This window comes from Hyla sarda, chromosome 3 (assembly GCF_029499605.1).
Source record: "Hyla sarda isolate aHylSar1 chromosome 3, aHylSar1.hap1, whole genome shotgun sequence".
Classification (NCBI taxonomy): Eukaryota; Metazoa; Chordata; class Amphibia; order Anura; family Hylidae; genus Hyla; species Hyla sarda.
In genome coordinates, this window is record NC_079191.1 from 27544510 (window position 1) to 27557068 (window position 12559).

The 12559-nt window shown below is 45.8% G+C and overlaps 1 protein-coding gene across 1 annotated transcript in view; it reads right to left on the bottom strand.

Moving 5' to 3' along the window:
• The window catches only part of LOC130360956 (cytochrome P450 2C5-like), an 89128-nt gene that overhangs the window by 2777 nt on the left and 73792 nt on the right, over positions 1-12559 (bottom strand). Inside the window, exon 6 of the mRNA XM_056563512.1 lies at positions 3381-3522. Coding sequence (XP_056419487.1) covers positions 3381-3522 — 142 coding nt within the window. The remainder of the gene's footprint in view (positions 1-3380; positions 3523-12559) is intronic.

Genomic DNA, 12559 nt, shown 5'->3' on the forward strand with positions numbered 1-12559 from the left:
ATTCACAAAGTTTTCATATGTTGTACATATTGGCAAAACATTAAAGGGGTTTTACAGGAAAAAAACTTTTTTATTTATACATCAACTGGCTCCAGAAAGTTAAACATATTTGTAAATTTTTTCTATAAAAAATCTTAATCCTTTAAGTACTTATAAGCTGCTGAAGTTGAGTTTTTCTTTCCTGTCAAAGTGCTCTCTGATGACACCTGTCTCGGGAACTGTCCAGAGTAGAAGCAAATCCCCTTAGCAAACCTCTTCTACTCTGTGCAGTTCCCGAGACAAGCAGAGATGTCAGCAGAGAGCACTGTTGTCATACAGAAAAGAACAACTCAACTTCATCAGCTGATAATTATTGGAAGGATTAAGATTTTTCATTAGAAGTTATTTACAAATTTGTTTAACTTTCTGGAGCCAGTTGATATAAAAAAATAAAAAAAAAGGTTTTTCCTGGAATACCCCTTTAATATTTCTAAAATACTTCATAAGATTTGGAAATCATGGCTTATAAAAAACACCCCATACCACCAGAACACAATCCTGTCTGGAGCATCATCTTTGTCCTAGCTGAAGCACAGGCATGGACAAAGTCCAGTAAGTGATTGTGGGACTAGCACTCCTCTGTGCTCTCTCTCCTGTCCTTTCAGACTGCAGCATGAAAGGGGGTTACAGAGAAGCCTGCAGTGATTGAATGAAGAAACCCAGCACAGCACAGCAGACTCAGGGATGAAGATGAGTGATGCAGAGTGAGGGACATGCCCAAAAGCACAGAATGACAAAGCAAGTGAGCAACAGATAAAAGGTATTTGTAAGAGAAATATAGGTGCTTGACACATAAAAGGTACATGTTACAGTACATGATCAAGATTAGGTACTGAGAAACATATACTATAATTTTTTTGAGTAGAATATGACAGGTACGCTTTAATGTCCTCACATCTGAGCTAAAATAAGACAAAAATATTTCCAATATTCTATTACTGATAAATTCTATTAATAATCCAATCCAATATTTTTAAGACCCTCCCCCATACCAAAGACTGTGCGCCATTTATACTACAGATGTCTTCATAGGCCTTTGGGTCCCCTCAAGCACCAACTGTTATCTCTGCACCCCCTAAACCTACAGTTGCCCAACCCTTAATTATAAAATGTAGAATGACTCTTGGTCCAGTTAACCTTTTTGGTAGCCAGTGTGGTGCTTATGGGGTGGGAGTTCTGTCCAATTCTATATCACTGTACCTGAGCTGCCTCTTATCTCTGCTGCACCAAAGTCTGCATTTAAACCAAATACAACTCAAAATGTGCATTTCCTTAGTACATGGTGTATATAGCTGTAATATCCACCTTGGAACACCACATACTTTATGCTCCAGTGTTGTGCAATCATTATTTCATACTAAAGCTTTATAGGGGTCAGAACTCTATTTTTATATCTATCTATGTCATATCTATCTCATATCTATCTATCTCATATCTATCTATCTATCTCATATCTATCTATCTATCTATCTATCTATCTCATATCTATCTATCTATCTCATATCTATCTATCTCATATCTATCTATCTCATATCTATCTATCTATCTAGAATGTAGAAAAGCAGCACATCCACAGAAAAGCAGCAGTAACTTTAGGTGCACGCAGCCATAGGAGACTTGGTTAAGGACTCCGACTTCAAGATAAACATATATAACTGCAGCACACAAGGTGTCTTAGTGCAAAAAAAAATGTGGTTTTATTTTTGCTGAAGATGGAATAAAACCACATTTTTTTTTTTTTGCACCGAGACACCGTGTGTGCTGCGGTTATATGTTTTATCTATCAATCTATCCATCTATCTCATATCTATCTATCTAATATCTATATCTATCTCAAATCTATCACTTTATCTATCTCATATCTATCTCACATCTATCTCACATCTATCTATCTATCTGTCTGTCTGTCTGTCTGTCTATCTATCCCATATCTATCTCATATCTATCTATCTCATATCTATCTATCTATCTATCTATCTATCTATCTATCTATCTATCATCTCATATCTATCTATCTCATATCTATCTATCTCATATCTATCTATCTATCTATCTATCTATCTATCTATCTATCTATCTAACCAAAGAATAAGTTGGCCAGCACTATTAATTCCAAACTATTGTAAAAACCTGGCTTGCAGGTACAGGCTGCTGGGCTAAATACACAGCAACAGGAGAATACAGCAGCACACTGCTAGCACAAAGATATAGATGAAACATGAGTATATAGATAAAACATGATTATATAGATAGAACATGAAAATTATACAGCTGTAATGCAATAAATGAAGATATGAAACTATGAAATTATGCGTGGACCGTCCCACCACGGAAAGGTGACCTTATTCTGGGACGGACCCTACACTGTGAATATGCCTCTGTGTGAACAGTACAGCAGGCATGCAAGGTCTGAAACATCCAAGGCACCTTATATACACCTAATAGAGGTGGGTGCGGTGCAGGAGACAACATGGAGGTAGCCACTCCCCTGTGTGTGTAATACAACCAAAGAATAAGTTGGCCAGTACTATTAATTCCAAACTATTGTAAAAACCTGGCTTGCAGGTGCAGGCTGCTGGGCTAAATATACAGCAACAGGAGACTACAGCAGCACACTGCTAGCACAAAGATATAGATGAAACATGAGTATATAGATCAAACATGTTTTATCTATATACTCATGTTTCATCTATATCTTTGTGCTAGAAGTGTGCTGCTGTATTCTCCTGTTGTTGTATATTTAGCGCAGCAGCCTGCACCTGCAAGCCAGGTTTTTACAATAGTTTGGAATTAATAGTGCTGGCCAACTTATTCTTTGGTTGTATTACACACACGGGGGAGTGGCTACCTCCATGTTGTCTCTTGCACCCCACCCACCTCTATTAGGTGTATATAAGGTGCCTTGGATGTTTCAGACCTTGCATGCCTGCTGTACTGTTCACACAGAGGCATATTCACAGTGTAGGGCCCGTCCCAGAATGAGGTCACCTTACCGCGGTGGGACGGTCCACCCTATTTGGCGCCAAATTTGCAAGCTAAGTACCTCATAATTTCATAGTTTCATATCTTCATTTGTTGCATTACAGCTGTATAGCTTTTCATGTTCTATCTATTATATACTCATGTTTTATCTATATACTCATGTTTCATCTATATCTTTGTGCTAGCAGTGTGCTGCTGTATTCTCCTGTTGCTATCTATCTATCTATCTCATATCTATCTATCTATCTCATATCTATCTATCTATATGTCTATCTCATATCTATCTATCTCATATCAATCTATATATCTACTGTATCCATCTATCTGTCAAACAACAAACCATTGTAATATCCTCTTACTTTGAACTTCAGGATACTTCATCATTAATAGAAGGCTCCATCGCAACGTGGTAGAAGTCGTCTCCATTCCAGCAGTGAACAAGTCCACTACCAGAGAGGTTAGGTTTTCATCATGAAAGTATAACTCGGGATTAGGTTTCTCCTGAAATATGCACAATATTGTATACAGTGGTCACTCAACTTACAACGGCCTCACGTTACAATATATATTTTTCCTATTTTTTGATGATATTTTGGGGGTGGTGAGTGATGGTCTCAACATCCAATGGTTTCAACATACAATGGTCCTTCTGGAACCCATTAATATTGAGGGACCACTGTATATGTATTAGATAAAACTATGGACACATATGTTAAAAAGAACATTTATACTGGAACTCAGTAAATCATGTATTTTTTAGGCCTAAGATTATTTGCTGATTAATTTTTTAAATATAACTTTATTATGGTTTGAGGTTTATTTTGTTGATACGGAGCCCCAAATCCTTTGGGTAGACTCTTTCAAAAGGTAAGGAAGAGCGTTGGCAGGAGGAGCGCATCATCACGCACGATAGGGCTATTCCGAACCTTCTCCAGCTTTCTGTTTCTGCTCCCTGTTCTGTCTGTCTTATGCAATGAAGATGAAGATTAATGTCATGTAATTCTGCTATATTGTGAGTGTTTTCTTTATTCTACCATCTACTGTTCCATTGTGTCAATTTTCTGAGACTAAGCTACATCCGGAGCAGGCAATAAATGCAGATCTGGTGCAGTGTCTACCCACTCATCCTAGTGTGTTTTAAGACTTAAAGGGATACCCCAGTGAAAAATATGTTTTTATATAAACTGGTGACAGCTGCTGTATGCTGCAGAGAAATGTCTTTTCTTTTTGATTTTTTTTCCAGTCTGACCACAGTGCTCTCTTCTGACACCTCTGTCCATGTCAGGAACTGACCAGAGCAGGAAAGGTTTGCTATGGGGATTTGTTCCTACTCTGGACAGTTCCTGACATGGACAGAGGTGTCAGCAGAGAGCACTGTGGTCAGACAGAAAAGAAACTCAAAAGGATAAGAACTTCCCCTGGTGCATACAGCAGCTGATAAGTACTGGAAAGATTAAGATTTTTAAATAGAAGTAATTGACAAATCTGTTTAACTTTCTGGTACCAGTTGATTTAAAAAAAACATTATTTTCTACTGGAGTACCCATTTAAACTCCTAACCCCCCTCTCCCCTAAAGGTGGCTGCAGGTAACCAGCATACTGTCACGATGCCGGCTGGCAGGTAGTGGATCCTCTGTGCCAGAGAGGGATTGGCGTGGACCGTGCTAGTGGATCGGTTCTAAGTCACTACTGGTTTTCACCAGAGCCCGCCGCAAAGCGGGATGGTCTTGCTGCGGCGGTAGTGACCAGGTCGTATCCACTAGCAACGGCTCAACCTCTCTGGCTGCTGAAGATAGGCGCGGTACAAGGGAGTAGACAGAGGCAAGGTTGGACGTAGCAGAAGGTCGGGGCAGGCAGCAAGGATCGTAGTCAGGGGCAACGGCAGGAGGTCTGGAACACAGGCTAGGAACACACAAGGAAACGCTTTCACTGGCACGATGGCAACAAGATCCGGCAAGGAAGTGCAGGGGAAGTGAGGTGATATAGGGAAGTGCACAGGTGATAACACTAATTGGAACCACTGCGCCAATCAGCGGCGCAGTGGCCCTTTAAATCGCAAAGACCCGGCGCGCGCGCGCCCTAGGGAGCGGGGCCGCGCGCGCCGGGACAGGACTGACGGGGAGCGAGTCAGGTACGGGAGCCGGGGTGCGCATCGCGAGCGGGCGCTACCCGCATCGCGAATCGCATCCCGGCTGGAGGCGGTATCGCAGCGCCCCGGGTCAGTGGATCTGACCGGAGCGCTGCAGTGAGGAGAGTGTAGCGAGCGCTCCGGGGAGGAGCGGGGACCCGGAGCGCTCGGCGTAACAGTACCCCCCCCCTTGGGTCTCCCCCTCTTCTTAGAGCCTGAGAACCTGAGGAGCAGACTTTTGTCTAGGATATTGTCCTCAGGTTCCCAGGATCTCTCTTCTGGACCACAACCCTCCCAATCCACTAAAAAAAAGGTTTTTCCTCTGACCTTTTTGGATGCCAGAATCTCTTTGACGGAGAAGATGTCCGAGGAGCCGGAAACAGGAGTGGGAGGAACAGATTTGGGAGAGAAACGGTTAATGATAAGTGGTTTAAGAAGAGAAACGTGAAAGGCATTAGGAATACGAAGAGAAGGAGGAAGAAGAAGTTTGTAAGAGACAGGATTAATCTGGCACAAAATTTTGAAAGGACCAAGATAGCGTGGTCCCAACTTATAGCTAGGGACACGGAAGCGGACATATTTAGCGGAGAGCCATACCTTGTCTCCAGGGGAAAAAATGGGAGGAGCTCTTCTTTTCTTATCCGCGAACTTCTTCATGCGTGATGAAGCCTGTAAGAGAGAATTTTGGGTCTCTCTCCATATGATGGAAAGATCACGAGAAATTTCATCCACAGCGGGCAGACCAGAGGGCAAGGGGGTAGGGAGGGGGGGAAGAGGGTGACGGCCGTACACCACGAAAAATGGGGATTTGGAGGAAGATTCAGAGACTCTGAAGTTATACGAGAATTCGGCCCATGGTAGAAGATCTGCCCAGTCATCCTGGCGGGAGGAAACAAAATGTCGTAAATAATCACCCAAGACCTGGTTAATTCTTTCTACTTGTCCATTGGATTGAGGATGATATGCAGAAGAAAAATTTAATTTAATCTTGAGTTGTTTACAGAGAGCCCTCCAGAATTTAGACACGAATTGGACGCCTCTATCCGAGACGATCTGCGTGGGCAACCCGTGAAGACGAAAAATGTGTATAAAAAATTGTTTAGCCAACTGAGGCGCTGAAGGAAGACCAGGAAGAGGGATGAAATGTGCCATTTTGGAGAATCGATCAACGACCACCCAAATAACAGTGTTGCCATGGGATGGGGGTAAGTCTGTAATAAAATCCATACCAATCAGAGACCAAGGCTGTTCGGGGACAGGCAGAGGATGAAGAAAAGCAGCGGGCTTCTGGCGAGGAGTCTTATCCCGGGCACAGATAGTGCAGGCTCGCACAAAGTCCACAACATCCGTCTCCAGAGTCGGCCACCAATAGAAGCGAGAGATGAGTTGCACAGATTTCTTGATGCCCGCATGACCTGCGAGATGGGAGGAGTGACCCCATTTGAGGATTCCGAGGCGTTGGCGTGGAGAAACAAAGGTCTTTCCTGGAGGAGTTTGCCTGATGGAGGCTGGAGAAGTGGAAATCAGGCAGTCAGGAGGAATGATGTGTTGCGGAGAGAGTTCAACTTCAGAAGCATCCGAGGAACGAGAGAGAGCATCGGCCCTAATGTTCTTATCGGCAGGCCGAAAGTGAATTTCAAAATTAAATCGGGCAAAGAACAGAGACCACCTGGCCTGGCGAGGATTCAGCCGTTGGGCAGACTGGAGGTAGGAGAGGTTCTTGTGATCGGTGTAAATAATAACTGGAAATCTTGATCCCTCCAGCAGATGCCTCCATTCCTCAAGTGCTAATTTAATGGCTAGAAGCTCTCGATCCCCGATGGAGTAGTTCCTCTCCGCCGGAGAGAAGGTCCTAGAAAAAAAACCACAAGTAACAGCATGCCCGGAAGAATTTTTTTGTAGAAGGACAGCTCCAGCTCCCACAGAGGAGGCATCAACCTCCAATAGGAAGGGTTTAGATGGGTCAGGTCTGGAGAGCACGGGAGCCGAAGAAAAGGCAGACTTGAGCCGTTTAAAGGCGTCTTCCGCTTGAGGAGGCCAAGACTTGGGATCGGCATTTTTTTTGGTTAAAGCCACGATAGGAGCCACAACGGTAGAAAAATGTGGAATAAATTGTCTGTAATAATTGGCGAACCCCAAAAAACGTTGGATAGCACGGAGTCCGGAGGGGCGTGGCCAATCTAAGACGGCAGAGAGTTTGTCTGGATCCATTTGTAGTCCCTGGCCAGAGACCAAGTATCCTAGGAAAGGAAGAGATTGGCATTCAAACAGACATTTCTCTATTTTGGCATAGAGTTGATTGTCACGAAGTCTCTGAAGAACCATACGGACATGCTGGCGGTGTTCTTCTAGATTGGCAGAAAAAATCAGGATATCGTCCAGATATACAACAACACAGGAGTATAAGAGATCACGGAAAATTTCATTAACAAAGTCTTGGAAGACGGCAGGGGCGTTGCACAGGCCAAAGGGCATGACCAAATACTCAAAGTGTCCATCTCTGGTGTTAAATGCCGTTTTCCATTCATCCCCCTCTCTGATGCGGATGAGATTATAAGCACCTCTTAAGTCCAGTTTGGTAAAGATGTGGGCACCTTGGAGGCGATCAAAGAGTTCAGAGATGAGGGGTAGGGGGTAGCGGTTCTTAACCGTGATTTTATTAAGACCGCGGTAGTCAATGCAAGGGCGTAGAGAGCCATCTTTTTTGGACACAAAGAAAAATCCGGCTCCAGCAGGAGAGGAGGATTTACGGATAAAGCCCTTTTTTAAATTTTCCTGGACGTATTCAGACATGGCAAGAGTCTCTGGGGCGGACAGAGGATAAATTCTGCCCCGGGGTGGAGTAGTGCCCGGGAGGAGGTCGATAGGACAATCATAAGGCCTGTGAGGAGGTAGAGTCTCAGCTTGTTTTTTGCAAAAAACATCCGCAAAGTCCATATAGGCCTTAGGGAGACCGGTTACAGGAGGAAGCACAGAGTCACGGCAAGGGTTACTGGGAACCGGTTTTAGGCAGTCCTTGGAACAAGAGGGCCCCCAACTCTTGATCTCCCCAGTGGACCAATCCAGGGTTGGGGAATGAAGTTGAAGCCAGGGAAGTCCAAGGAGAATTTCAGAAGTGCAATTGGGGAGGACCAAAAGTTCAATCCTCTCGTGATGAGGTCCGATGCGCATTAGAAGGGGCTCCGTGCGGAAACGTATGGTACAGTCCAATCTTTCATTGTTTACACAATTGATGTAGAGGGGTCTGGCGAGACTGGTCACCGGGATGTTGAACCTGTTGACGAGTGAGGCCAAAATAAAATTTCCTGCAGATCCGGAGTCCAAGAAGGCCACAGCAGAGAAGGAGAAGGCAGAGGCAGACATCCGCACAGGCACAGTAAGACGTGGAGAAGCAGAGTAGACATCAAGGACTGTCTCACCTTTGTGCGGAGTCAGCGTACGTCTTTCCAGGCGGGGAGGACGGATAGGACAATCCTTCAGGAAGTGTTCGGTACTAGCACAGTACAGGCAGAGATTCTCCATGCGGCGTCATGTCCTCTCTTGAGGTGTCAGGCGAGACCGGTCGACCTGCATAGCCTCCACGGCGGGAGGCACAGGAACAGATTGCAGGGGACCAGAGGAGAGAGGAGCCGGGGAGAAGAAACGCCTCGTGCGAACAGAGTCCATATCCTGGCGGAGCTCCTGACGCCTTTCGGAAAAACGCATGTCAATGCGAGTGGCTAGGTGAATGAGTTCATGTAGATTAGCAGGGATTTCTCGTGCGGCCAGAACATCTTTAATGTTGCTGGATAGGCCTTTTTTAAAGGTCGCGCAGAGGGCCTCATTATTCCAGGATAATTCTGAAGCAAGAGTACGGAATTGTACGGCATACTCGCCAACGGAAGAATTACCCTGGACCAGGTTCAACAGGGCAGTCTCAGCAGAAGAGGCTCGGGCAGGTTCCTCAAAGACACTTCGAATTTCCGAGAAGAAGGAGTGTACAGAGGCAGTGACGGGGTCATTGCGGTCCCAGAGCGGTGTGGCCCAAGACAGGGCTTTTCCAGACAGAAGGCTGACTACGAAAGCCACCTTAGACCTTTCAGTGGGAAACTGGTCCGACATCATCTCCAGGTGCAGGGAACATTGGGAAAGAAAGCCACGGCAAAACTTAGAGTCCCCATCAAATTTATCCGGCAAGGATAGTCGTAGACCAGAAGCGGCCACTCGCTGCGGAGGAGGTGCAGGAGCTGGCGGAGGAGATGATTGCTGAAGCTGTGGTAGTAACTGCTGAAGCATAACGGTCAGTTGAGACAGCTGTTGGCCTTGTTGCGCTATCTGTTGCGACTGCTGGGCGACCACCGTGGTGAGGTCAGCGACAACTGGCAGAGGAACTTCAGCGGGATCCATGGCCGGATCTACTGTCACGATGCCGGCTGGCAGGTAGTGGATCCTCTGTGCCAGAGAGGGATTGGCGTGGACCGTGCTAGTGGATCGGTTCTAAGTCACTACTGGTTTTCACCAGAGCCCGCCGCAAAGCGGGATGGTCTTGCTGCGGCGGTAGTGACCAGGTCGTATCCACTAGCAACGGCTCAACCTCTCTGGCTGCTGAAGATAGGCGCGGTACAAGGGAGTAGACAGAGGCAAGGTCGGACGTAGCAGAAGGTCGGGGCAGGCAGCAAGGATCGTAGTCAGGGGCAACGGCAGGAGGTCTGGAACACAGGCTAGGAACACACAAGGAAACGCTTTCACTGGCACGATGGCAACAAGATCCGGCAAGGAAGTGCAGGGGAAGTGAGGTGATATAGGGAAGTGCACAGGTGATAACACTAATTGGAACCACTGCGCCAATCAGCGGCGCAGTGGCCCTTTAAATCGCAAAGACCCGGCGCGCGCGCGCCCTAGGGAGCGGGGCCGCGCGCGCCGGGACAGGACTGACGGGGAGCGAGTCAGGTACGGGAGCCGGGGTGCGCATCGCGAGCGGGCGCTACCCGCATCGCGAATCGCATCCCGGCTGGAGGCGGTATCGCAGCGCCCCGGGTCAGTGGATCTGACCGGAGCGCTGCAGTGAGGAGAGTGTAGCGAGCGCTCCGGGGAGGAGCGGGGACCCGGAGCGCTCGGCGTAACACATACTATTTACCGTATGGGGAGATTCATCAAAACTTGTGCAAAGGAAAATTTGACTAGTTGCCAATAGCAAACATTCAGATCGCTTCTTTCATTTTTGAAAAGACCTCTATAATAAAATAAGTGATCTGATTGGCTACTATGGGCAACTAGTCATATATGTACAAAATTATTTGGACACCCACACATTGCACACATGGAGTTGGTTTCCACCCACTATCCCCATGTAGTTATAACAGCTTCCACTCTTCTGGGAAAACATTCTACAATATAGAAACCTAGAAACATAGAATTTGTCAGCAGATAAGACCCGTTCGGCCCATCTAGTCAGCCCAATATTCTGAATACTATTAATAGTCCTTGGCTCTATCTTATATGAAAGATAGCTTTATTCCTATGCATGCTTAAACTCCTCTGTATTTGCAGCTACCACTTCTGCAGGAAGGCTATTTCATGCATCCACTACTCTCTCAGTAAAGAAGTGCTCATGGGTACACTCAATAATAGAGATGAGCAAATTTTTGAAAAATTAGATTCGGCTGATTCGTCAAATTTTCTGAAAAAAATTGGTTTGATCCAAATTTAATTGCAGCGAATCACTCAATAGGGGTGTAGAACACTTTGCCTTGTTGTAACACGCATAGGGAGTGTGCTGTGTTAGTGAAATAAAACTGTTATTCAGTATGACATGCAGATTACAGGGGTCATTATTAGAATCACTTCCGCACAGCGGCACAATGACAGAGCCTGGTAATTGGAATGAGCAAACTTTAAATCCTTTTTTGGGGACCCATTGGAGGGCAAGTCTGTTGCCAGCAGCCGCGGTAATTCCAGCTCGTATAGTGTATAATTGCTGCGGTGTAAAAGTTGCTGCAGTGAAAAAGCTTGTACTTGTATCCTAAAATCGAGCTGGCAGTCCGCCGCGAGGCCAGCTACCGCCTGTCCAGCCCCTGCCTCTCAGCGCACCCCCATGCTCATGACTGAGTCTCTCCTTGAAAAGGGAGGGACTGCAGCACCAGCAACTTGGACAGGAGCACATTCAGCTTCTGTGCTGTTGGATGAGTGGTTGCATACAGCTATAAGTTGCTGCAGTGAAAAAGCTCGTACTTGTATCTTAAAATTGAGCTGGCGGTCCACTGCAAGGCCAGGTACTACTTGTCCCAGCCCCTGCCTCACGGTGCCCCCCCCATCCCCCTTCCTCAGGGTGTCCCGGGTGCCCAAAGCATTTACTTTGAAAAAATGCTGTCAAACTACAAGATCAATATAACAAGGAGATCACATGGGGGCACAATGACAGAGCATAGAGCTCGCAGCAGCATGAGAAGACCATAGGGCGGCACTATGATAGAGCCTGGATGTGGCAGCAGTATGAGGAGACCAAATGGTGGCACAATGACACAGTTTGGAGGTGGTGGCAGCCTATGTAGGCCGCAGAACGGCACAATTTCAGAGTAGTGTGTCAGTTTCTACACCCTCTCAGTGGTGCAGGCCTGACCCAGGAGGGCGACTGGGTAGATCCTGCCAGTATGAAATGCTTGTAGAAAAGATCAAGCCATGCACGTGTAAGTAAACACAACTGGTACTGCAAAACTGCATATGAAACTTTGAATGATTCATTTAATCAGTTATGGTTTAATTTTCTCGCTCCAACCTGTTTCTTTGGATTCTTGTGGTAATTCCAGAGATAACATATGAGGACTAGTGATGATCGAATTTTATTAAAAAATTAATTTGTCCCATTAGCCGAATTTTCAGAAATAATTTAGTTTGATATGAATTAATTTGGGTCGAAGAGCTATAAAAAACTGACATAAGCCAGTGGATACCAAATGGCCGCAGAATGACACAGCCTGAAGGTGGCAGCAGCAGCCACGTTAATTCCAGCTCCAATAGTGTAACTACTACTACAAGATCAATATAACAAAGATATCACATGGTGGCACAATGACAGAGCCTAGAGGTGGCAGCAGCCTGACGAGACCATAGGGCCTCACCATTGAAAACTATTTTTTTTAAATGTAAATTGAAGATTTGAAATAGATGATGAACAGAAAAATGTAAATTAAATGTGCCAGCAGCAGCAGTTGGCGGAAGCATGAGTAGACCATATAGTGGCTAAATGACACAGCCTGGAGGTGGTGAAAGCATGAGGAGACCATATAGGGACTGAATGACACAGCCTGGAGGTGGCGGCAGCATAAGGAGACCATAAAGTGGCTGAATGACACAGCCTGGAGGTGGCGGAAGCGTGAGGAAACCATATAATGGCTGAATGACACAGCCTGGAGGTGGCGGAAGCATGAGGAG